Here is a 27201-nt window from a genome sequence, read left to right as displayed (position 1 = left end):
CACCTAATTTCTTGTATGCCACCAAACATTCTTCTGCCGACATTTTTCCCACTACAAGATTTTAATTCAGAATCAAACACATCTCCACACATCATTTCAATCTTGTCATTTCCTGCTGCTTACATTTCTGCTAGGCCACTTTAGGACTACACCACTCAAACTTGTCAATGTTCATTAGCTTGGTAAGAATATCAGCTATATTATCCTTTATATGGATCTTCTGTATATCTACAATTCCTTCTTCTACTACTTCTCGAACAAAGTGAAATTGAACTCCAATGTGTTTAGTACTGGAATGAAAGGCTGGATTCCTTGCGATGTGCAAGCCGCTCTGACTGTCACAAAACAAAGGAACCTTATCTTGTTTGTACCAGATCTCCGCTAATAACATTTTTGAAACGTCTGCTATTCTTATTGCTTAAAAAGCACTAGAATTTTTTTTTAAACCATACTATTTCGGCCGAATTACTTGCATACATATATAAAATATTTTTGCACCATTTTAAAAATAATTCAACCAACTAGTATTGAAAATCAAATGAAATAGTCTAAAATATTAAATCGTCAAATGTTTTACCAAACCTAAAAAACAATAAATTTGAAAAGTATAGCACATACTAAACCTCTTAAAAATCTATAAAAAACTTAAAATAAATAATCGTAAAAATCTTTAACATAATCATAAATGTAAATCATAAGTGCTGAAAAATAGAAGCTATGGTCTTCGGGTGACGTGCACCTTAAGTCCAGTCAGGTCAACCATCAATACCTTCATCAAACTCACCTGCATCCATCACACCTAGTGAGTCTAAAGACTCAACACACCATAATCTTTATAACTAATAATACGTATAAAATCACAAGCAACAGTGAAAATACTTTTACGTAAAAATAATATTTTCTTGACTTGCATAACACAAACCTCAACCTTTTTCCTTTACCTCATTCATGACATGTATCCTTTCATCATGATCATAAACACTTTTTCTTTTTTATTGAATTCATATCGTTAATTGTGATTTTCCTCATCCTCAAAAGTCGATGGATCCATCTACATGTAACCACAGTAATGGACGGCGGGGACATCAGCGACACTCTCTCTTCAACTGAGCCTTGGTCTTTCTTCATCGAATGGAAATATGATCGTCGAGCTCCCTCTGGGGGCTTTCTCCCATAAATGGGCTCCCTCTGGGGCCTTTTCCCTCACGATATCCCCACTCTTATCCTCATATCCTCAATAGTCACAATTACTTCACTTCTTTCAACATTTTACATTTTCATCGCTTTATAAAATTCATGCATTTAATATCCTTTTTTTAAAAAAAAACAAGCATGCAACATATCCTTTTAACTTTATCGTTTCATCATAAATTTCATAATTGAATCATAAAATTCCATAAACCTTTAACATAACCCTTTTAGCATATCAAAATCCTTAAACATTTAAAATAATCATAATAGCATATAAAACAGCATTCAGAGCACTACCATGACGTTTACTAATTTTCCGGTGTAAAATTATCGTTTTAACCCTAGACGTAAAATTTCACGTTTTTGACTTTTTCTTAATTTCCATGACTCTAACATGTCCCAGATAATTTTTTAAGCCAAATTAATTTTTTCAAAATTTTATTTAACTTAAATATTAGACTTTTTAATTAATATTTAATTATTCGATTTTTAGGCGTTTTAATCCTGAATAATTTTAAACTTTAATATAAAATTCATAAATTTAAAACTTAGACTTTTTATATTATTGTATCCCTCGTGAACCACGACTCGACCGCCGTGAGCTGTGTTTCGAATTAATTTCCCAAAACAAAACCCTAAGTCACTACAAGAAAAATTAGCTTTAACAACACATCTACGACAACGGTTTTTATTAAAACCGTTGTCTTTTTACCTTTAACAACGGTTTTAATAAAAACCGTTGTCGTAGCCTAAAAAAATCCGCTCAAAGACAACAGTTTCTTTAAAACCGTTGTCTTTGATATATCTACGACAACTGTTTTTAAAAACCGTTGTTTATGAGCGTTTTATTTTTGACTACGAACCGTTGTCTATGAGCGTTTTTTTTTTGAGCTACGACAACGGTTTTAAAACTGTTGTCTATTGGCGTTTTTTTTTTGAGCTACGACAACAGTTTATAAAAAACCATTGTGTTTCAACTGGTTTTGCGACCGGTTAAGTTAAATCTGTCGCTAAATTAGCGACGGTTATACTATACCGTCCTTAATTTTAATTTTGCGACAGTTAATGTATAACCGTCGCAAAATTTAGCGACGGTTTAAAGTAAAACCGTCGCCAATGTAAAGATAGCGACGGTTTTACAATAACTGTCGCTAAATTTAGCGACGATGGCTTTTAACCGTCGCTACTTTTAGCGACAGTTTTGGTAATACCGTCGCTGATCTTAAATCAGCGACGGTTTATACCTAACAGTCGCTATATTTAGCGACGGTTCTTGTAAAAGTGTCGCAAATTTAAATCGGCGACAGTTAGAAAATTAACCGTCGCAATTTGCGACGGTTAAAGTCAAAACTGTCGCAAACTGTCTATAAATATCCCAAGCCTCGGTCCATTTTCTACCATACCACTTCACAACACTTAAAATTTTTCTCCCTTACACAATTTTAGTTTCGATTTTCTCTTTAAAATTTAAAAAATTTTTAAAATAAAAAATATAGTATTTTCGACGATAAATCAAAAATATAGTTTGCATATTAGATTGTAAGTTTTTTTTTATTTATTAAAATATTAAAAGTGAAATTTTTTTTTATTTTACTGCATAAATTAGCGACGGAAATAATACAAAACCGTCACTAAAATTAGCGACGAAGTTTATAAAACACTGTCGCTAAATGTAGCGACGGTGTATGAAGCCGTCGCTATTTAGCGACAGTTTAATTACGACCGTCGCTAATTTCAGCGACGGTTAACGATGATGTTCGTCGCTATTTAACCGTCGCAAATTGTAACTACCACAACACTCTCCCATCGTTGTATTTTAACGAATTCTTTAACCACAGGACCTTTAACAACGGTTTTACATACCTACGACAACGGTTTTTCACCCTCGTGTTCAGACGTCTACGACAACGGTTTTTCACCGTTGTCTTTGAGCACACCTTTTAACCACAGGGCTTCTAACAACGGTTTTAAAAGGCCTACGACAACGGGATTTTCCCGTTGTCGTAGGCCTTTTTTCTTGTAGTGAGTCCACGCCCTATGCCATACCCGAGCCACCTACACGTTTCCCTTGAGCCAAGCTCGAGCCATTCTGGACCAATTTCGAGCCACACTTCTCATAGACCCCACTGGACCCTTAGACCCAACCCACTTGACCCCTAGCTCGAAACCGTAGACACACTCCCAAGCACAAGCAGCGGCCGAGAGTCCTCAAGTGCATGGACTCCACTTTCGTGTGCCTAGGACCTGACCAACGAGCCCAGCCCCTGAACCAGCCTCCTAAGGACCCTAACCCATTGACCTAGTCCCCTTAGTACCTTGCGCGGCTGCTGTCATGAAGCGCACATGCCCTGCCCGATTGGGTTGGCTATGACTCCTTCCCAGCCCTGGTGGTCGAGTCCTAGCATGGCTAGGACTCCTTCCCTGACCCCTCAAATCAATCTAGACTCCCTTGGTCCTAGCCGTGCCCAGCCATGCCTCCAAAAGAACTCAACCCGAGCCCTTCTTTTGTGCCCAGTCGCGGATGGTTCCAGCTTGGTTCATTTCTTGTTGCAGCGTTTGTGCGTGTGTTCTAGAGCCTTAACACTTGTATAAAACACCCCTGATCATGTCCTAATCATGGCAGCCTCAAGAATGATATTAAAACATGAATTTAGAACATATAGTCATAAGTTTTTCACATGTATATGCAATATTTCGAAATAATCATAAGAACCTCATGCTTTTCATACAAACGTGGTTTAAAACGATAGTACGATGTGATAGACGAGAAAAGAGATGTATGACGTGCCTTTGCATTTTAAACGCACGATTATACGTTCACGATAAAGAACGACGACGAGGAGGGCCTAGTCTTGAATTCCCTTGAAAGCTTTCGAATTTTCTCTACCAAATATTGTGTGTGTGTGTCGTGAATTTCTTGGAGAGGGTTTGGGAGAGAATTCTGAAAGTGGCGTGTGTTTAACAAGAGTGGGGGAAGGGTTATGGTAGGTTATGGGGTTTAATTGCACATTAAATACTTAATTATTCTAGTAACAAGGCTTAGGCTCATTAAGAGGTTTAATTAGGCCCATTAGTCTTTAATTAAATTATAAAAGTTATTTTGTTTAAATAAATTTGGAGAATTTATTAGCCAGGTTGCCAAAACGTTCGAGTTTTTGTTAATAAACAAATACAGATAAAATTTACGTCCCGGCGTATAAAATCACCTCAAAACCCCTTATTTTCAAAAATAATAAAAAGCATAAATCATATTTTAAATAATTAAAAACATTTATTTAATAGAAACATTTTTCATTTTTCAGCCCTCGGTCTCCGTTCCTCGATCGCAACTTGAATAACCCTTAAAAATACATTTTAATGCATGTATGTAGAAAAACTACTAAAACATCATGTAAACATGTCACCTAATCAATTAGCAATTTAAATCATTTAATTACTCATTTTTTCTATTTCCTAGATTGGCATGCATTTGGATTACGTCGTCTTAATTTTGGACCTTACAATTTTAATCCATATTTTCTCCTTTAAAGCTTGAGTAACTACCATATATTCTGACTCCGTTGTAGATAACGTCACAATTGTTTGCAGTTTTGAAACACAACTGAATGCTCCCCCTACAAGTGTTACGAAATAACATGAAGTATATTTTCTGTTATAAGGATCATATGCATAATCTGAATCGTCATAGCCCCTGAGTATGAAATTCGATCCTCCATAACATAATGCAGCATTTGAGGTACCCTTAATATATTTAAGGATCCTCTTAATCATGTTCCAATGCTCTCGTTCAGGATTCGCCATATACCGACCAACTGCTTCCACTACTTGAACAATGTATGGTCTTGTACATATCATATCAAACATCAAACTTCTCACTGCTGATGCATATGATACTCGAGACATATCCATCATCTATGCAACACTGCTAGGACACATTTCAGAGAATAACTTGAAATTAACAGGAAGAGGTCGAGATTGGTTTACTATCTTGCATGTTGAAGTGTTGCAAGACCTTCTTCAAATAATTTTTCTGGGAAATCCAAACCTTTCTGTAACTTATGTTCGGTGAATTTACATCCCTAGAATCTTTTTTGCTGACCCAAGTCCTTCATATCAAATTCCCTAGCCAATTGTGCCTTCAATCCTTGGACATGATCTTCGTTGGGGTCTGCTACCAACATGAAGTCCACATACAATAACAAAATGATATAATCATCACTAGAACTCTTGAAATATGTAAAAAATGGTTTTCACTCAATATGTTGTATCCAAATCTCATGACATATGAATCAAATCTCTTGTACCAACAAATAGGAACCTATTTGAGACTGTACAGAGATTTGTTCAACCTGCAAACCAAGTTCTCTTTTCCTTTTTTCGCAAAACCTTCTGGCTGTAGCATATAGAATTCTTCTTTAAATCTCCATGAAGAAATGTCGTTTTTCACATTTAGTTGTTCTAGATGTGGGTCAAATACCCACACAATTTAAACGCTACTCTGACTGTTGTAAGCCGAGCCACATGAGAAAATATCTCATTGAATTAAATGCCTTCTTCCTGAGTATATCCTTTAACCACCAATGTAGCACGATACCGTTCCACTTGATTATTGCCATCATGCTTGATTTTATAGACCTATATGTTACCACTGGCTTTCCTCTCTCGTGGTAGTGTAACAAGATCCCAAGTTTATTCTTGTCTAATGTGTAACATCCCTAAAATTTGAAGGTCCATGTGAACCACATGCATGAAAGTTATCAAATCTCTTATGTATTTTAATGAATTTATTTTAATTGCATTAATTAAATGTGATAGGCATGTTTACATGTTTAAAATATGATTTACTATTAGAATGCATAAAACTATGTTTTAAAGGTGATTCGAGACTCGATGGAGACCGTGAACCATATAAGAGAAAATATTTTTATTAAATTATTATTTTTAATTATTTAATGTATGGCATATTTTAATAGGTATGTTCGAAAATGAGGTATTTTGAGGTATTTTTACGCTCCGAGTCGTATTTTAAACCGACAATCAATTTTTGATGAAAATATAGATTTTATGGAGGCTCGGTTATTATTTTTGAAAAGCAACCTAAACAAAATATTTTAATTACCATCTAATGGGCTTAATGGGCCTATTATACAATGTTAATGGGCCTAAACCTTGTTTATTGTTATTTATATTAAAACTAACCCAAAAACCCTATCTCACGCACATAAAACACACGCCCCTCACCCTAGAAAGACATAAGAACTCTCCGTCAGCAACACAACCTCACACACACACCATATTGGGAGAGCAACTCACGTGAATTTGAAAGAGAATTCAGCAAGCTTCTTCCCCCGCCTCTCCGCCAACGTTCTTCGCATCGCAAGTAGTTTTTCATGCGTAATAAATGCAAAGACAAGTCTTAATCTACCTTCACTCATATTTCACACCATATTATATGTTTTGACACATAATTGCATGAAAAACATGATAGACTTTGTATATTGTCGTTTTTATGGCATAAACATGACAAAAATAGAGTTTTCATCTTTTAAAATTCTTGCATTCACTAAGGGGCTGCCATGTTAGGGGCACGAAAAGAGATGGATTCCAGAGGGTTTAGGAGCCTAGACAAGGTTGCATAAGGGCTGGACATGGAGGGTAACAAAGGTGAACGAGAAATTGGGTTAAAGGAGGTTAGGGTTTTGGACAAGGTTCACCAGAGAGGCACGGCTCTTAGCTGCCGTTAGGGCATGACTAGGAGACCTAAGGGGGCTGTATGACGGTCCTACGGTGGCTGCACGAGGGATGGTTCGAAGGCAAGGGGGTTGGGACGTAAGGCTTGGGCGCGCTTGGCTAGGGGCGATCGGCTTTGAGGGCTGCGACTTCTAGGCATGTTAAATTTTGTCCAGTAGGGTCTCTAGGTTTCTATTATGGTCCTAGGAAGGGTTCATAGGGGCGTTTTTGTTGGTTGAGTGCTAGGGACAAAAAGGTGCATGGAAAGTTAAGCTAGGTTTTCGAGATAATAGGTGCAGATATTCCAGCAAGGTTCTAGGCTTGTGCAATGGTTATAATTTGCTTGATTTGTGTTGTATATGGTATGGTTAGGTTTTAATAAGCTATGGTTCAAATTTGGTAAGGTTTAGTTAAGATTTGGGTAAATACGGGTTAAAACTGAGGCGTAGGGTTAAGCTTTAAAACGAATTGAGAAATTAGTCGAGGAGCTTAAGTTTACGTCTAAGAAATATTTATAGATGTATTTTAAGATGATATGTTAAGTTTGGATGGATTTGGGTCCTCAAATCTTTTTCGCTGTTCTCCACATCTTTATCTTACTGAACGTGATTCTATCATGTGTCTTGTACATAATATCTTTTGCCACATTATCCAAATTGACTTTCTTTTTATCTTTAGTTGTCCATTCTTCACGTGGTTTCTCGATGCGATGAGGAGCACCATCAATTATGACAACTGTTGTATTTGTCTTTAATATCTGAATTGGTCCGTTAATTATGACGTACCATATGTCATCGTCTTGTGTAGCTAGATAACCTGCATTCTAATCTTCAAGTTGTCAAAGTCTTCTTTGGAAAACATTGGGATTTTATTGAAAGAAGACATGATAATCAGTTTTGTAGATATGAAATATTCAGAAATAAGATTCAACTGCTCTGATACCACTTGTTAGGATCGGTTGGGAGTGAAAGAGTGTTTAGAAGGGGGGAGGGTTGAATAAACACTTTACAATTTTCACAACTTTTTCGATTTATGAATCAGTTTAGTGATAAACTGAATTCGCGAATCTTATTGTCAATGTCAATCAGTTAACTTGATAAAGGTGCGGAAATAACTGAAAGATAGATAGAATAAAACTGATAAGAAAAGGACACAAGATTTATGGATGTTCGGAGATTTCAAATACTCCTACGTCACCCTTTCTATCTCAAAGTTAAGATATTCACCAAAAAACTTTGATCTATATAAAGAATTGTACAAACCCACTTCAGTTTGTACTTAACACTGTCAAGACTGAAACTCTTAGTAACAATACAATTTTTCAGTAACGAACTGATATGTAATTTTCTTAGCACAACTGATCTTTTTAAAAGATCGAATAATTTAACAATAAGTGTTTGTGCTTTTAGCTCAATGTATATAGCCTGAAAGCTGAGAATAATAATCGTGAGCTTTTGAGAATTTGTTTGCAAACTTTTTAACTCAGTAACTGGATCAATCTGCTTCAGCTGATCTTCCTTGGCTATTTATAGGCTTTGCTTCCAACGGTAACAATGAATGCATTTTGAATCTTTATATCTGTTGTATAGCCACGTCAACATTCTTCTGACATTCGTACACTGTAGCTTTTCTGAAATGCGGTGTTCCCTATTACGCGTTGCAGTCTGCTCTTGTACTATCTGTCGGTTGATAACTACATTCCTTAACTGAAGACGTGTCTTGCTGATTCAGCAGTTGCATAGCCGATAGGATTAACTGATTGCTGTTAACTGATCAGTCTCAACTGATCGTTCATTTAATTACTTAGATCAATTAGCTCTGCATAGTTCAGTTGCCTTTATATACGCATTATCCTTCAGTTCGTGTAACTATCAGTTTTCGGATCTTCAGTTCAGTTACTTTCAGTTCTCTTGATCAGTTGTTTAATCTTTTCACGCTTAATTTGTCAAACTCCGAAATAAAGAATCAACACAAAGCATGTCATGTTCTCTTTAATTATATTAATTAATTATTACTACTTTTCATTGACTGTTATTAAAGTAGCAAGGTTGTTATGAGCATATTTTAACAAAAAACAACAATTAACCGTATTTTTCATAAAACTGAGTCCTGATTCTATATTTATTTTTATAATTTTAAAAATTAAGTTCAATATTACAAAAATATTAGTAAAATATTCCTCAACTTTTTTGTTACATCGTTGCCTAATTGGAATTCTAGTCCTCTGTGTTGTCAAAATAAAGCGTTAGTCATGTTTCTTTCAATTTTTGAAAATTTTACTTCTTCTTTTTTTTTTTTAATGGGAATGGCGGTCTTATTATACATGTGAAGATGTTGTAGTTAGGTTAATTAGCGTCACATTGAAAATATCCAAAATTTCAAATAAATTAAAAGAGAAAAAAATATACTAAGATTGAAATTTAAAAATATAAATAAAAGATCGAAATATCAAAGATATTGATCAATCATCTAATTGATGTGACACGAAAATTACACTATTTGGAATAACTATATTTCATCATCCGATTACATTTTCCACCATTAGATGAGACGAAATTAGGGGTGCATAAGAGCCGAGTTTAGCTTAAATATCATGCTACTCGAGCTCGACCCGATTCAAATTTTGTAAGATCGAATTCGATCGAATATTCATTTTCAAGCTTGACCTCGACTCGTGACAATATTAAATATAAATAATTAAAACTCGAATTCAATTAGAATGAAGAGTCGAGCTATTCGAGCTTGATCAAATAAAGTTCAAGTTTTACCAAGTCGCTCACAAGATACTAACGAGGATATTAACCCGCCTAGTAAAAAATATGGCTCATCCATATGAGGGTAGGAATCACATCAGATGTGGTCGCCTGCTATAGCATATAGAGAGAGGGAAACTTTATGTTTAGCACCTGAAATTTAACTCCATGTGCAGTTATAGTCATTGATGTACATGCATCAAAATAACAATCAGATTTTGATCGACACAGACTAGGCATAGATATTTTCAACGAATCTCACCAAATTTGCTAGAGGAGCACTAGTAATTTTATTCATAAATAAAATTATAACTTTAATTTAAGTATATTTTTTTAGGGTAGGTATTTCATAAGACGGTCTCACGGATCTTTATTCGTGCGACGGATCAATCATGTCCATATTTACAATAAAAATTAATATAGTTGATATAAAAAGTAATACTTTTTCGTGGATGACTCATATAGAATATCTGTTTCACAAAATTGACCCGTGAGACCGTCTCACATTAGTTTTTGTGATTTTTTTAATAGTTATGGTTAATTTTGGACAAGTATTTTAAAATGTATTTAGTGTTTTATAAAGGAAAAAAACTTAAAAGTATATTTTTAGATAAGATTTTTGTAAATCATTTTTGAAAATATTTTTTAAATTTTTTTATCCAAATATAGTTTTAAAAATATTTTTAGAATAAAAAATGGAGGTTGAACGAGAATTAAAAGGTATTTATAGAATGTTTGTCCAACAACTTTTTAATTATTTTGAACTATAAAATTGTTTTTTAAAAATAGTTGCATAGACACATTTTAAACTTTAAAAACGATTTTATATAATAGTTTTTCAAATACATGTTTATTTTTTTTAAAAAAATCTAAAACATTTTATATAAAAAATTTAATTTAAAAATACTTATCCTAACGAAATTTCTCGTGCTTTCAAAATTTTGACCACACATATAACATGTAAAAATCTAAATGAACTCACTCATAGAGATCTAGAATAGTAGAAAATCATGCGCAAATAGGTATCAATTCGGGTTGGGTGGGTTGGTTGGGTTGGGTCGGGTTGAGCAATAATACTATTCAAAAATTGCTCAACCCGAACTCGAGCAAACCCGAAAACATTCAACCCGAATCTGAACTCGAATCAACCCCTATAACCCGATTTTGAATTTTTTTAATTTTTAAAAAAAATTAAATAAAATTCAAAAAAAATTAATATTTTAATTTAAACACATAATAAAAAAATTTCTCTCATATATATGATTTAAATTTGAAAGTATAATTGTAGAAAAATAAAGTATATTTTTTAAATCAAATAAAAAATTATTTAAAAAATAAAAATGTTCAAAATAAATATTAAATTATGAAAATTTATGATATAAATATACAATAAATATTTTTTGAGACATACCATATATAAAAATGTTGGCAATATTTATTAATTATAATTTTTTAAAAAAAAATTAACATTTTCGAGTCAGGTTGACCGGAACCCAACCCAACCCGATCATTTTTTGGGTCAGCTATCGGGTCCAACCCGATCTGACCCGAACCCGAAAATCTCAAACCAAACCTGATTTTTTTTTGGATTGAACCGTGTCGGGTTGATGGATCGTGTCTGATTTTGACACCCCTATGGGCAAACCAACTACATTTTACATTGTGATTTATTTATGTAACGCTCTCACCCGTTTTCATAAAATAGCAGCGGAAATTTAAAATTTTCTTTGAAGGGAGGAAGGATTTAAAATACATTACAATATATAAACAAAAGTTAATACATAATCAATCAAATAAGGCAACAAAATACAAAACATCATTTTTGTGATCATGTCAAAATACTTGCAAAATAGTCTTCTTCCTTCCCTCTCTTATGCATATGACCCCGGCTCCAATCAACGTCCCGGCCCGTCACTTTTATCTGCATCACATGAATAACTGAAATGAGTATGAAACTCAGCAAGTGGAACTCTTACATAGCAATGTACATATACCATACTCTGTAAAACATGGCTTTAAAAACATTAAATACCATCAATTCTGAAATATGAATATCATAGAATGAATAATAATAACGATGGTATTTCTCTTTTCTCTGTTGGATTGATATCTATATAGTATCTCTGTCTCTGTGCCTCTATCCCATCGATATGAATCGATAACTCTGAGGGATATAAGCCTGTGGTCGTTGATCAACTTATTGCATGCAATCTCTGGCTATGTATCTATCAATCCAATAAAACATTTGAATTCTCTCTTTGGCATTAAAACAAACACTTTGAAGACTATCTTTTCTCTTGTATTCCCTTTGACATGGTTGAGACATAAAATGCCTCTAATATACAACAAGGTGTATTAATACATAGCANCATAAAACCAACACAATCACAATCTCCATAATTTCCCCCAACATCAAAATCCAACAATAACTAAACCATAAGCTTACCTTAGCTCCTTGAACCCAAAATGAACTTGATCTCACTTCAAAATTCCAACAAGAAGCTTGAATCAAAGGAACAATTGAAGGAAATAAGAACCCTAGCTCTTCCTTGGAGTGAAGAATCGAGAAGTGAGGAGAGAAATGAGGGAAAAGTGAACCAACTCTTCTATTATATCACTTAAATCTCGAAAACACGTTTTTACTGTTCATAGACCGCGGGTGCGCTAGCCCTTGGACCGCGGGTGCGCTATGCCTTCGGCACCTCATCCAAAAATCTGAAACAGTAGACCGCGGGTGCGCTACATTTTGGAGCGCGGGTGCACTCTGGTCACCGCGGGTGCACTAACTTTTGGAGTGCGGGTGCACTCTGGTTACTCTGCGCACAGCTTCTCCAAAGATCGCCTCCAAAACACCTTTTCCCTTCATAATTTGGAAAAATGGTAAACTACAAGTTATGCTAAATCTCCCAACATGTGTCATTGGAGGAACGTCGAAACACACGACACACTTCGGGGCACTTTTGGCTTACCTTCCACAATGATTTGAACAAAACTCAAAATAAGAAAGTTACACATCTATGTCTTATCTAACCACTCAATTTGGCCTCATAACAATTGGCTCAACATACGAATTACCATGAATTAAATCGCAAGGACGCTACAATAACGCCACACATCAACTATAAACAACAATACTATAAACCATAAATCACAATCCTTAACATCAAAACTATGCTTAAACATAACCAAATAGTCCATAAACATATGAAATCTTAAACCGTACCGATCACTAGGATTGGATATTACAATCTCCCCTCCTTAGAGGAATTTCGTCCCCGAAATTGACGTCACTGCGCAAACAACTCGGGATACTTCTCTTTCATCTCATCCTCTGGTTCCCACGTGGCTTCTTCAATCAAATGATTCCTCCAAAGGACTTTAACAATTCCGATCTCTTTGTTTCTCAATACTTTAACTTTGCGATCCAGAATCTGGACCGAAATCTCTTGGTACGTCAAATTCGGCGTCAAATCCAATGGCTCGTGGCGAAGAACATGGGAAGGATTCGCAATATATTTCCTGAGCATAGAGACGTGAAAAACGTTATGAACTCTGTCAAGATCTGGCGGTAAGGCTAACCTGTAAGCTTGATCACCAATTCTATCCAAGATCTCAAATGGGCCAATAAATCTCGGACTCAACTTTCCCTTCTTGCCAAACCGCATCACACCCTTAAGAGGTGCTATCTTCAAAAACACATGATCGCCAACCTCAAACTACAATGGCCTACGACGCACATCGGCATAACTCTTCTGTCTCCACTGTGCTGTCTTCATTCTCTCTCGAATAACAGCAACAACATCAGCAGTCTGTTGGACCAACTCTGGACCCAACATCTTTCTCTCACCAATCTCATCCCAATACAAGGGAGATCTACACTTCCTGCCATAAAGTGCTTCATACGGTGCCATGCCAATTGTCGATTGGTAGCTATTATTATACGTGAAGTCAACAAGAGGCAATTTGGAATCCCACCTACCAGGATAATCTATAATACAAGCTCTGAGCATATCCTCTAAAATCTGAATAACTCTATCTGATTGACCATCGCTCTGGGGGTGATATGCTGTACTAAATGCTAACCGTGTACCCATAGCTCTGTGCAAACTCTTCCAAAACTCTGAAGTAAATCTAGGGTCACGATCAGACACGATCGACACAGGAACACCATGAAGTCTAACAATCTCTGCTATGTACTCTTCGGCATACTGGTTCATGGAATATGTCGTCTTGACTGGAAGAAAATGCGCTGACTTGGTCAATCGATCAACAATAACCCAAATAGAGTTAAAACCTTTCTGCGTTCTGGGAAGACCAGTCACGAAATCCATCGTAATGTGCTCCCATTTCCATTGAGGAATCGGCAATGATAACAATGTCCCAGCAGGTCTCTGGTGCTCGATCTTCACCTGCTGACAAGTTAGGCACTGAGAAATAAACATGGCAATATCTTTCTTCATACCTGGCCACCAATAGAGTCTACGAAGATCCTGATACATCTTAGTGCTGCCTGGATGTATCGAGTATGGCGCTGTATGTGCCTCTGTCAAGACGTCTCGCCGAATATCATCACCAGCAGGAATGCAAATACGGCCTCTAAACGTCACCAAACCATCTCTATTCGTCGCGAACTCTGAATTACCTCTCTCCTCTGCTCTAGCTCTCAACTCTAACAACTGAACATCAATAGCCTGCTCTCTACGGATCCTGTCCGTCAATGTAGCCCGAATAACCAACGCTGAAAAACGAGCAATGGTTCCAGGAACCACCAAAGCTATCTCCTCTCGCTGCAAATCTAACAACAACGGCTGCTGAATCATAGAACTTAAAGAAGAACTCGACTTACGGCTCAATGCATCCGCTACAACATTCGCCTTCCCTGGGTGGTAACTAATAGTCACATCATAGTCTTTGACAAGCTCTAACCACCGTCTCTGTCGCATATTAAGTTCTTTCTGTGAAAACAAATACTTTAAACTCTTGTGGTCTGTGAAAATTTCACACTTTTCGCCATACAAATAATGTCTCCAGATTTTCAGGGCGAAAACCACAGCTGCCAGCTCCAAATCATGCGTAGGATAATTCTTCTCGTAATCCTTCAACTGGCGAGAAGCATAGGCTATAACTTTACCTCGTTGCATCAACACTGCACCGAGGCCCTTCTTCGACGCATCGGTAAAAACAACAAAGTCCTCTGAACCACTGGGCAAAGCAAGTACTGGAGCTGTCGTCAACTTATCTTTCAACTCCTGGAATCCTCTTTGGCATTCATTGGACCACTCAAACTTCACAGTCTTCCTCGTCAGATTAGTTAACGGCAGGGCAATCTTGGAAAAGTCTGAAATAAAACGACGATAATAACCCGCCAAACCAAGAAAACTGCGTACCTCTGGTACAGTGGTAGGAATAGGCCACTTCTGAATCGCCTCTATTTTCACTGGATCAACAGCTATACCATCCTTCGAGACAACATGGCCTAAGAAAGAAATCTGCTCCAACCAGAACTCACACTTCTTCAACTTAGCATACAACCTCTTCTCTCTCAGCAACTGAAGAACAACTCTGAGGTGCTCTGAATGAAGCTCTCTGGTCTTGGAGTAAATCAAAATGTCATCGATAAAAACAATGACAAAGCTATCCAAATACGGCTTGAACACACGGTTCATAAGATCCATGAAGACTGAAGGAGCATTGGTCAGACCAAAAGACATCACAAGAAATTCATAGTGACCGTACCTGGTCCGGAACGCCGTCTTAGGGATATCAGACTCCCTAACCTTCAACTGATAATAACCAGATCGCAAATCAATCTTCGAGAACACTGTAGCCCCTTGCAGTTGGTCAAAAAGGTCATCTATCCGTGGCAACGGATACTTATTCTTAATCGTCACTTTGTTGATCTCTCTATAATCAATACACAGCCGCAACGACCCATCTTTCTTCTTGACGAAAAGAACCGGAGCTCCCCAAGGCGAAGAACTCGGCCGAATAAAACCTTTATCCAATAGATCCTGCAATTGCGTCTTCAACTCTTTCATCTCTGAAGGGGCCATTCTGTACGGAGCCTTAGAAATAGGAACCGTACCTGGAACTAGATCAATCACAAACTCTACATCTCTGTCCGGCGGTAAACCCGGCACATCATCCTCAAATACATCAGAGAACTCTCTCACAACATCAATATCATCAATATTCAACTTCACAATTCTATCCATATCCACAATCGAAGCCAAAAACCCATCACAACCTCTAAACAACAACTTCTTAGCCTCAAGACACGAAATAAAAGGAAGGATCAGCGAAGTACCTGCACTGGCGAACAAACCTTCCCTATTGCCATCATCTGCAAATTTCACCGTCTTAGCAATGCAATCAATCACTGCACGGTAGGTTGATAGCCAATCCATGCCAAGTATAATATCAAACGCAACCATCGGAATAACAATCAAGTCGGCATAAACAACTCGCCCATCAATTTGAACAGAGCACGCATACACAATAGATGTTGGGCACAACACATCTCCCGAAGGCAAAACAACATTAAACTGGAGGGGAATAACAGAAGGAACTATACCCAAATATCTCAAAAATAGTTCAGACATAAAAGAATGAGTAGCACCTGTATCAATCAACGTCGTAGCTACTCTGCCCGAAATTAAAATAGTGCTAGAGATCACAGAAGAATCATGGTTTATACCTTCCTTTGTTATGGTAAAGATGCGACCCTGCACCTTCTCCTTGCTCGATCCTCTTGGGCAGTCCTTGGCAATATGGCTTGCAGTGCCACATCTGTAGCATGTATTAGTACCAAACCTGCACTCACCCCTGTGAGGCCTACTGCACTTGGGACACAATGGCTTCTCAGGATCATATGGAACTGTCGGTGGTTTAGGACTCGGCTCCAACTTGCCTTTCCCTTTGAAATTGCCTTTCCCTCTTTGGCTTGAACCCTGACCTCTTTGAGCAACAAACTGCTGCCTTGCCTGTCTCTCTCTAGCAATATCTTTCTCATCTTGCTCGGCCAACAAAGCCTTAGACACAATCTCTTTGAATGTCACCGCCTTCGACATATTGATGTCCCTTATGATTTCTGCTCGAAGACCTCTAATAAAATGAGCACCCTTATCTTTGTCATTCGAGGCAATATAAGGAGCAAACAGACAGCCCTCCTCGAACTTCAAAATGTACTCGTCAACATTCATACCTCCTTGACACAGCTCTAAAAATTCAGTCACCTTCCGAACTCGAAGTGCATCCGGAAAATACTTGACATAGAAAAGATCTGTGAACTCTTGCCACTTCAATGCTGGAACATCAACACTTACCTTGGTAGCATTCCACCAAATGCGTGCAGCTCTGACTAGCATGAATACTGCACAATCCACTCTGTCTTTGTCTTCATACTTGAGATGATCAAAAATCGCCTCAAGAGCTTTGACTCACTCTACAGCCACCAATGGATCAGTGCTTCCTGTAAATTTCGGCGGATCCTTTCTCTTGAAAGCAGTAAAGATCCCATCGGTCCCAACTGCCTGAGCCACTTGGCCTCTCCCTTGACCTCTACCTTGGCCTGTACCTTGCATACGGAGCAACTGCTGGATCTGCTCACTATGGACCTTAGCTTGCTCTTTCAGTACCTTGTCGAACTCATCGACAACTCTAGAGGAAGAACTATCCTCACCCTCTGAAGCCTTTCTCTTAGGAGGCATACTCCTACAATGTGCTCACATAATACATATCAACCAATGACAATAATTAGATGTAGAAGAAGACATACCCGGACTGTTGAAAGTAGACGAAGTCATATGCATTGGTCCGAAGAACGGTGCTCTGATACCACTAAATGTAACGCTCTGATCCGTTTTCATAAAATAGCAGCGGAAATTTAAAATTTTCTTTGAAGGGAGGAAGGATTTAAAATACATTACAATATATAAACAAAAGTTAATACATGATCAATCAAATAAGGCAACAAAATACAAAACATCATTTTTGTGATCATGTCAAAATACTTGCAAAATAGTCTTCTTCCTTCCCTCTCTTATGCATATGACCCCGGCTCCAATCAACGTCCCGGCCCGTCACTCTTATCTGCATCACATGAATAACTGAAATGAGTATGAAACTCAGCAAGTGGAACTCTTACATAGCAATGTACATATACCATACTCTGTAAAACGTGGCTTTGAAAACATTAAATACCATCAACTCTGAAACATGAATATCATAGAATGAATAACAATAACGATGGTATTTCTCTTTTCTCTGTTGGATTGATATCTATATAGTATCTCTGTCTCTGTGCCTCTATCCCATCGATATGAATCGATAACTCTGAGGGATATAAGCCTATGGTCGTTGATCAACTTATTGCATGCAATCTCTGGCTATGTATCTATCAATCCAATAAAACATTTGAATTCTCTCTTTGGCATTAAAACAAACACTTTGAAGACTATCTTTTCTCTTGTATTCCCTTTGACATGGTTGAGACATAAAATGCCTCTAATATACAACAAGGTGTATTAATACATAGCATGAATCAAATGGAAGGGAATAACACTTTAAAACCATTGAAACACAATACATATATTATCATGTGAGCACAAGAAATGAAATTCCACTTACAACACTTGGAACCTTGAATCTACTCTCTTGGTACACAACCTACAACAATAAACCATAAACTTCACCATCAACATCTCAATAATCATAAACCCATACCATAAACTTCATAAAACCAACACAATCACAATCTCCATAATTTCCCCCAACATCAAAATCCAACAATAACTAAACCATAAGCTTACCTTAGCTCCTTGAACCCAAAATGAACTTGATCTCACTTCAAAATTCCAACAAGAAGCTTGAATCAAAGGAACAATTGAAGGAAATAAGAACCCTAGCTCTTCCTTGGAGTGAAGAATCGAGAAGTGAGGAGAGAAATGAGGGAAAAGTGAACCAACTCTTCTATTATATCACTTAAATCTCGAAAACACGTTTTTACTGTTCATAGACCGCGGGTGCGCTAGCCCTTGCACCGCGGGTGCGCTATGCCTTCGGCACCTCATCCAAAAATCTGAAACAGTAGACCGCGGGTGCGCTACATTTTGGAGCGCGGGTGCACTCTGGTCACCGCGGGTGCACTAACTTTTGGAGTGCGGGTGCACTCTGGTTACTCTGCGCACAGCTTCTCCAAAGATCGCCTCCGAAACACCTTTTCCCTTCATAATTTGGAAAAATGGTAAACTACAAGTTATGCTAAATCTCCCACCATGTGTCACTGGAGGAACGTCGAAACACACGACACACTTCGGGGCACTTTTGGCTTACCTTCCACAATGATTTGAACAAAACTCAAAATAAGAAAGTTACACCTCTATGTCTTATCTAACCACTCCAATTGGCCTCATAACAATTGGCTCAACATACGAATTACCATGAATTAAATCGCAACGACGCTACAATAACGCCACACATCAACTATAAACAACAATACTATAAACCATAAATCACAATCCTTAACATTAAAAATATGCTTAAACATAACCAAATAGTCCATAAACATATGAAATCTTAAACTGTACCGATCACTAGGCTTGGATATTACAATTTATTTTTCTTTAAACTCTGAATTTAAGTAAATCATCCCAAAAAAATTTGGGTTTCTTCATTAGCATTCTCGGTGTTAATATATTTGTCACTTAACTCTCATGTTATCATTTTTGCATATGATAAAAGGAGGTAGGGGTAGGAGTGTCAATTCGGATGGTTCGAATGTATTTGAGTCGAGTTGAAACATGGATATTACAAAATAATTCTCAACCCGAAAACACTAACCAAATCCAAAACAACCTGACTAACCAATCAAACCTCAAACCCAATTTTTTTTTATTATTTAACAAAATAATAAAAATAAAATATAAAAATTCAACATATAATCATAATAAAACTATTTTAATTTAAACACATGATAATAAATTTTTTTTTTATCTAAATATGATAATTATATTTCATGTGTTTAAATATTTTAATTTAGTATTCCAATAGTTCAAATGATTCATTACTCTAAAAATAATAATAGTTTAGAAAATCCAAATATTTCGCACAAAAAATATTATTCGTTTTTTAAATTGATGATATTAATATACGATAAAAAGATCTTCAAAACCAAAAAATAACTTAATTATTTCAAGTTCCACTACTCATATTTTTACAATTTTTTATATTGATCAACATTGACACAACATATGAAATAAAAGTTAAATAAAATTGAAAACTTTAATTTATAAACCTATTTTAGAAATTTCAACTAACTTACTTTTCAACGGATGTATCAATAGCAACATTATAATTATAAATAATATATGATAGCATTATTTTAGCTAGCACAATAATTTATGAAAACAAATTATTTTTTTGGTATCCGATTTCAGGTCAATTGGGTTTAATCGAACCCAACTCAACCCAGCATATTTTTTCTTAATCTGAAATTTTTTCGATCAGGTTCGTTTTGATATCTTGGGAAAACATGTAAACAATGAACCCGACCCGAGTCGACAAGAAAAATATCGGGTTAAATTCGGGGGTTTAGGACCGGGATCAAATCGAGTTGGACCTGAAATTAGATCCCAAAAAAATTGGATTGAGTTAAGTTGGATTCAAGTTTAACCAATTCGAGATGAATTAAAAATCAAATCACCCGTCAACCCTAACTAACCTGAACCATTTATATATATATATATTTTTTCACAACACAAACATCCCAAACTTTTTTATTTTAATTATGTGTACAACAATACTATCAACGGGCTAGGCCAGAGGTCCTTTTGGGTTCGTTTCTAGTTTATGTATTGGACTCAAAAACAGTCGCATTGAAAGAAACGAAGGCCCATCAAAGAAGCCCATTATCACAATGGAATGGATTCAACAATAAAAACAGAAGCAACTCAGCTAAACTGAGTATACCTGTAAAAAGTTGCTTTCATCCAAAACTATGATAATTTTCTATGGCAAAACAACAGGTTCAATCTTCCATATCTCTCTTGCATACTCGTTGATCGTGCGGTCGCTGCTGAACTTGAACGAACCGGCTGTGTTTAAGATGGACATTTTAGTCCATTTCTGCATCAACAACGTTGAAAAATGCATGGTGAGAAACATACTCGAATTTTATGATTCTAAATTTAGTCGTTCTACAAGCAGCTTATGTAATTATGCCTGTTGCATTGGAAGAAAACATCTTACTTTTTGATTTTTGTATGCATTGTCAACTTTCTCTTGACACTCTATGTAACTTGGAAAATCTTTGCCGACGAGAAAATAATCAGCTCGACCATACCCTTCGTTTCCTTCCAAGGATCCCATCAGTTCGTTGTAGTTGTATGGGCCAAATACGCCAGTTCTAACGAATGCTTTCGCTTCTTCAAATCTAGGATCCGGCACAAACTGCAGACCAGAAAGAATGCTTCAGAATCGCCTAGGCAGCAATTAAGGGTTAAGATTCTGGTATCTAACCTGATTTACATTACTTCTGAATCTTTGAAAGATAACAATTAAGTTTATCTCCATCTATGCCATTCTTTAGAAAGCTATTGTAAGATCGGACATATTTTATGTATGGATTTAGAATGTCTTATTTTGTGACATTTTAAATATATTACAGTCCTTACTATAAAGGTATATTAGAAACTGCGAAATTTCAAATTCGGGGCTTTTAAAACCATCCAACCAACAAGTGCGATAGATTTAGATTACACATTTGAAATTCTTTGACTTCAAATCACTCAAACCAGATGCCTTGTTTGAAAATCACATCTTCACTAAAACTCCTAGTTGTGTTGTACCGCATCTTTTTGACAAATCATTCCATTCAAATTATACTTTATAGAACCCAAACACAATGTTTCAATGATTATGTAATCCCCCAACAGCTTTTACCATGAGTTAAAAAAAAACTATAAAGATAACTTAGGTAGATATAAGTGTTTACCTTTCCCTTGGCTCTTTCTTGACGAAGGCCAGCAATTTCTTCAGCCCGAGCACCAAACAGAAAGAAGTTGTCTTCTCCAACTTCTTGCCTGATCTCAACATTGGCACCATCCAATGTTCCAATAAGGATGCAGCCATTCATTGAAAATTTCATGTTGCTTGTTCCACTGGCTTCCATTCCAGCAGTGCTACACCAATTCAAGTATAGATAAGGATGGGATCCCGATTACTTAGAAGGTATACGAATAGTAGCACTATGCAGAAAATCAAGATTATAGAAGCTCTAATTTTTTAAGTCATAACAATACCTGATGTGTTGAGATAGCTCACTTCCAGGGATAAGCACTTCTGCAACACTGACATTGTAATCCGGGACAAAGATGACCTAAAACAGAAAAATAAACAATTCTTTTCACATGCAAGAATTTCTAAAGTCGTCATGTTAATGACTTATGAGAGCGTTTGATGGAATTTCGTTTCTGGTTAGCAATCTTCCTTGAATCTCATCATAGTGTACCTTCAAAAGGTCGCCTATCTCAGGATCGTGATTTATTGTTGACCCAACATCAGTGATGAATTTTACGATCCTCTTAGCTTGGACATACGTAGCGAATGCTTTTCCTCCAAATATGCAAACTCGGGGAACAAATTTTTCTTCCCTCTCCTCACGACTCATTTCCTTCATCTTCTTGTAGCGATATACAATACCCAGGATATTCAACAACTGTCGTTTGTACTCATGAATACGCTTTATCTGGAAGAACGTTAAGTTTATTAAATTTTAAGCTCGCGAGAAGGTAAAATCTACGAAGTAGAAAATGAAAAGAATATATTCATGCTTAAGGACAATGAATAGGGAAAACCTGAACATCGAACATTGCATCAGGGCTAACAACATATCCAGTTTTCTCCTTGAGAAATGATGCAACTTTCTTCTTGTTGTTTCTCTTTGCCTCAGTCCATTCAGAGTGGAGTTCTTCATTATCTGCAAACTATAGCCAATTCAAGAAATCATGATAACTGCCAAAAACTGTAACATCAAATTCAATCTGATATCAATTAAATGAAAGATTTAAATGATGAACAAGATTTGAATGAATACCTTCCGTAACTCTGCTAACTTTTCAGTGTTTATTAGCCAGTAATCTGACCCAGTCCACTTGGTTACGATTTTACTGAGTGCTGGATTACAAAAGCTCATCCATCTTCTTGGAGTCACCCCATTAGTTTTATTCTGAAATTTCTCAGGCCATAACTGTCACTTACAAAAACAAGTCAGTTGGCAACGACTCTAATGGTAAAGGTACTGTAGCAGCAAAACAATATCGAATCAAATTCCATATTTTGATTACCTGGTAAAAATCATTGAAAACTTCTTTCTTGACAATATCACTGTGAATCTCAGCAACCCCATTTACTGCATGCCCTCCCACAACACATAAATTAGCCATCCGGACCAGCTGTGGTTGCTTTGGAGTCGGTTCAAATGTCAACTTCACTTTCTTCTCTGCCTTTGAGATTTCAGGTTTCTTATCCTTGTCTTTAGGTTTTTTTGTTACAGCTTTATCATTAGGCTTTTTCACTTCGTCTTGCGAGATAGGCTTTGCCATTTTGTCTGACTCAGAATCTTTATCCTCTTTAACAGTTTTGGCCAAAATAATTTCCTGTGACTTAATAAGTAATTTCAGGACAGAAGAAGGAAGCTCCATATTATCAAGAATTCTCATTTGCTTCAGCTTTTTCTGTAGGAGATCCAGATCCTCAGTGCCATATTTTGAGATAATGTTATCAATAAACTGCATAAAAGGCATCAGCTTGTAAGGATGGATAAAGTTAAGTATTAAGCAACGAAACATGTAAAATACCTCTTCCTCGATCGTTCTTATAATTTCAAAATGCCGGGGAAGAAGTTGTTGCATAAGATTCACATCCCATTTCTCAAGAGCCTCCGGTAGAACGGTATGGTTAGTGTACGCCACGGTTCTGTTAGTGCAAAATGACAATGTTCAGGGATACACAGACATGACACAAAATCTAACAAATAACAACCACGGTTCTGTTAGTGCAAAATGACACTGTTCAGGGATACACAGACATGACACAAAATCTAACAAATAACAACTACATCAACATCTCAATGATGCTTAACGACAATCATATATGAATACCTCGTACACAAGAATTAGTAAAAATATGTGGCAAAACAGTCATCTGAGTTGCTTTTTACAGCACATAGGGGATACAAATAATGATAGTAAGTAGTAACAAACACAAAAGGATCTAATCAAATATGAGTCAGCGGCAGATTCACTTGAAAAAGCAATGAAATAAAGTACCTTTGAGTGATCTTCCATGCTTCTTCCCAGTTCAAACCCTTCACATCTATTAATATTCTCATTAGCTCTGGAATACACAGAGTTGGGTGAGTATCGTTCATTTGCAAAGCAACTTTCTCTGGGAAATTCTCCCATTTCACAGTTTCCCCCGATCTCCTCTCAAATCTGGTTATAATATCTTGAAGAGAAGCTGAGCATAGGGTATATTGTTGCTTCAATCTAAGTGTCTTTCCCTCGTATGATTCATCACCTGGGTATAAAACATAGCAGATCTGGTCCAAAAATAAAAGGGAATGGATCATATTTACTAGATAATATAAGGTTCTTCAATACGGAATTTTCTATTATTTCATTTTTTTTAATAGAAGCTATGCATTTTATTTAGCACATTCCACCCCTTGAAATTAAAAAGGTACTGCAGTATAAACATTCCGTTGTTTAAAAGAGAGAGCGAAAATCGATTTGTACATGGAAGAACCAGAGTAGACCTTTTCAGCCCTTTTCAAGGCCTCGTATGCTTTTGCATGATCACCAGCATTAAATGCATGTAAATCAAAAACTTCTGAAGCAACTTTTGTCGACCATAGCCTGAGGTTTAGTGTAGTTTTTGTTTTATATCCTGGTATTGGAACATCGTAGGCAATAGCAATAATGTCTTCACCTCCCACCCATTCCTTCCTTCCTTCTCGACCTTCAATGACTTTTCCATAAAATTTAACTGGATAGAAGACATCGTTTCTGACGATTTCCCACGGATTTCCCATCTAATTTTAATGAGGAAACATTTGACAAAATTAAAAAGAAAATAATATAGAAATGCTACACCTGAATAAAAAGAACATAGACTGAGAATACCTCAAGCCAATTTTCTGCAACTTCCTCTTGACCATCTTTTGTGATTAGCTGCTTGAATAGACCATATCTGTATCTAAGTCCATAACCCCATCCTGGATAGTTAAGAGTTGCCATGGAGTCTAGAAAGCAAGATGCAAGCCGTCCTAAACCTCCATTACCAAGTGCAGCATCTGGTTCCTACAATCATACGTATAGTTTGATACTTTCATCGAACGAATAACACTTGCTAAACTACAGTCATGAAAAGATCCCTTTTCTCTTTCTATACGATGATTAAAAGCTATTTTTTTTAATTCAAATAAAACATACAAGGCATCGGAAACACTATTTCATGATATCCATTAAATGGATTAAGTTCAATCTTATCACCCACCATTACTTAAGGTTCACTTCTAACTGATCATTTAAAGTTACCATTCTCTCAGTATTGATGGAGAAAGAACATGTATCAGTACAAGATTTTAAGTTTGCATTTCAGGAATTGACAAAACCTTTCTTAAACAGTTCAAATTTATTTCCATTTCTTTCTGTGCATCAGTCAGGACATCCAGAGGAAAGGGAAATTGTATCCTAACTTATGAGAGCGTACAACCACAAACTTTAACCTCCTATATATCACAACATTAATGACGATCAATTGCTAACTCAGTTAGGCTTACTGCATTATACACACATTCTACAAAACTATCAGAAGCATTTCCTACCTGTCTAGCTACATCTTCTAAATTGTGTCCAAGCTTTTTCAGCGCCTCTGCGTAAACCCCTGTCAACTCCAAATTACCGATTGCATTCAACAGTGCTCTACCCTGTTGCATAAAACTAGGAGATTAAATTGTGAAACTTTGCGTACAAATCTTAAAGTCCATGACATTTTACGCAGAGGCCAGAGATAATAGCTTACCTGAAGAAATTCCATCGACAAATAATAGGCTTGCTTCACATTCAGCTTTTCATAATATTCATTTGTGGCATTCCAATTTATAATGAGCATATCACGAACACTCTCAGCCGTGGCATAGTATGCTTTAGCAAGATTAAACACCACGGGGGAAAATAATGGATTGAACTCGGCACGATACTTGATGCTCGATACAACAGATGCAGAATCCGGACTAAGAGCATCTAATACCATTCCTAAATCAACAAAAGAAGTTTTCAAAGAAAAAATAATCAGTTCGGAGATCTAAAACAGCTAAAATGTTTAACCTTTCACATTTGTGCAATTTTCTTGCAATTGATGAGAATCAAGATTATTGCTATAGCCTTTAAGTGGAAGCCCATGCATGCAGTGAAGATACCTCGAGACTATTCAAGGGGAAAAAAAAAAAAAAGAACAATTGACACTTTTCAGAACACATGAAAGCTACATTCGCATTTCTAACTTAGATACGAAAAAGAAAAGGAAAAAGTGAATATTCCCAAGCAGCCAAATCAGATTATACAGCAATCTGAAATACTACTGCACGAATGCAATGCGTGACAAAGTTAAGTAAAAAAAAATCTACAACTAATGAATGTATCTTACTTAAACAAATCAAGAACATATAATTGAAATTCAACAGAGCTAAAAGTTTTCGAAACTCAACCCATCGTAAAGCAAGCATAAACTACGATGTCAAATTATACTACTTTAACGAGATCATTTAGTTCCAAAATCGGTGCCCATTTCGCGTGAAAACCAGACCTTTTTCTCGAATGGTGGCAGGAGGGTCTTCGAGTTTCTGCTGTCTCTCACCCGCCACACTCTTCACAAAGAAACATCTCCTCACATAATCACGCGATCCCACCGATGATTTCCTGAACACCAAGTCCCTCTTCGATCGCTTAGGATTACTGCTAAAAGTAGATAAAAGAAGAGAAGTCGAATCCCACGCTGAGAATGCCGAAACCACCATCGATGACACCTCAAATACCCACAAATTCTCCGAGTTCTTGTGCGTTCAGGGAGTGTTCAGAGAGAATTTTGGATGATGGGGTTGGAAGATTCGAAGATGATGGAGCATGTCACGCACGAGAAGATAGTGGATTCGTCGTTTCGCTGCTGAGGAGAAGATATTTTTATATGTATTTCATTCATAATCTCTCTTGAGTTTAACGAAATGGATGTTCGAAAATTGTTCGTACATTGTTAAATTATTATCAAACATATGTATGATAGGCATTTAGGTAAATTAAATATTGGGGAAATTAGTGGTAAATCTCTAATCAATGACACAAATTAATGTCCAGTCCCTATATCAGAAAAAATTATACTGCAATACCTGACATGCCTCAAAACTTATTTTAAACTCTCCGATCATCTAATTTTTGTTGTGGAAAAGTAAAAATTACGATAAAAAATAAAA

The 27201-nt window shown here is 36.5% G+C and overlaps 1 protein-coding gene across 1 annotated transcript; it reads right to left on the bottom strand.

Moving 5' to 3' along the window:
* Positions 1-20527: 20527 nt before the first annotated feature.
* On the bottom strand, positions 20528-26945 carry LOC140975337 (alpha-1,4 glucan phosphorylase L-2 isozyme, chloroplastic/amyloplastic-like). Its single transcript, XM_073438997.1, has 15 exons — positions 26541-26945; positions 25758-25990; positions 25561-25662; positions 24857-25033; positions 24490-24765; positions 24002-24273; positions 23531-23648; positions 23018-23461; positions 22768-22920; positions 22529-22657; positions 22183-22419; positions 21974-22050; positions 21667-21853; positions 20922-21122; positions 20528-20798 (listed from the first exon to the last, which is right to left on the bottom strand). The coding sequence occupies exons 1-15, from the start codon at positions 26749-26751 to the stop codon at positions 20682-20684; spliced, it is 2934 nt and encodes a 977-aa protein (XP_073295098.1). The 5' UTR covers positions 26752-26945; the 3' UTR covers positions 20528-20681.
* Positions 26946-27201: the final 256 nt, after the last annotated feature.

This window comes from Primulina huaijiensis, chromosome 4, assembly GCF_012295235.1.
Source record: "Primulina huaijiensis isolate GDHJ02 chromosome 4, ASM1229523v2, whole genome shotgun sequence".
NCBI lineage: Eukaryota > Viridiplantae > Streptophyta > Magnoliopsida > Lamiales > Gesneriaceae > Primulina > Primulina huaijiensis.
Note: the sequence above shows the minus strand (reverse complement) of the source record. Positions and strands in the feature narration are given on the sequence as shown.

Excerpts from the sequence above, each read along its gene's own strand:
- LOC140975337 (XM_073438997.1), bottom strand. The coding sequence starts at position 26,751 with ATGGTGGTTTCGGCATTCTCAGCGTGGGATTCGACTTCTCTTCTTTTA. Across the intron at positions 25,663-25,757 it reads TGTCGATGGAATTTCTTCAG|GGTAGAGCACTGTTGAATGC; the intron begins GTAAGCTATTAT and ends TTTATGCAACAG. Across the intron at positions 24,766-24,856 it reads TTGCAGAAAATTGGCTTGAG|ATGGGAAATCCGTGGGAAAT; the intron begins GTATTCTCAGTC and ends CATTAAAATTAG.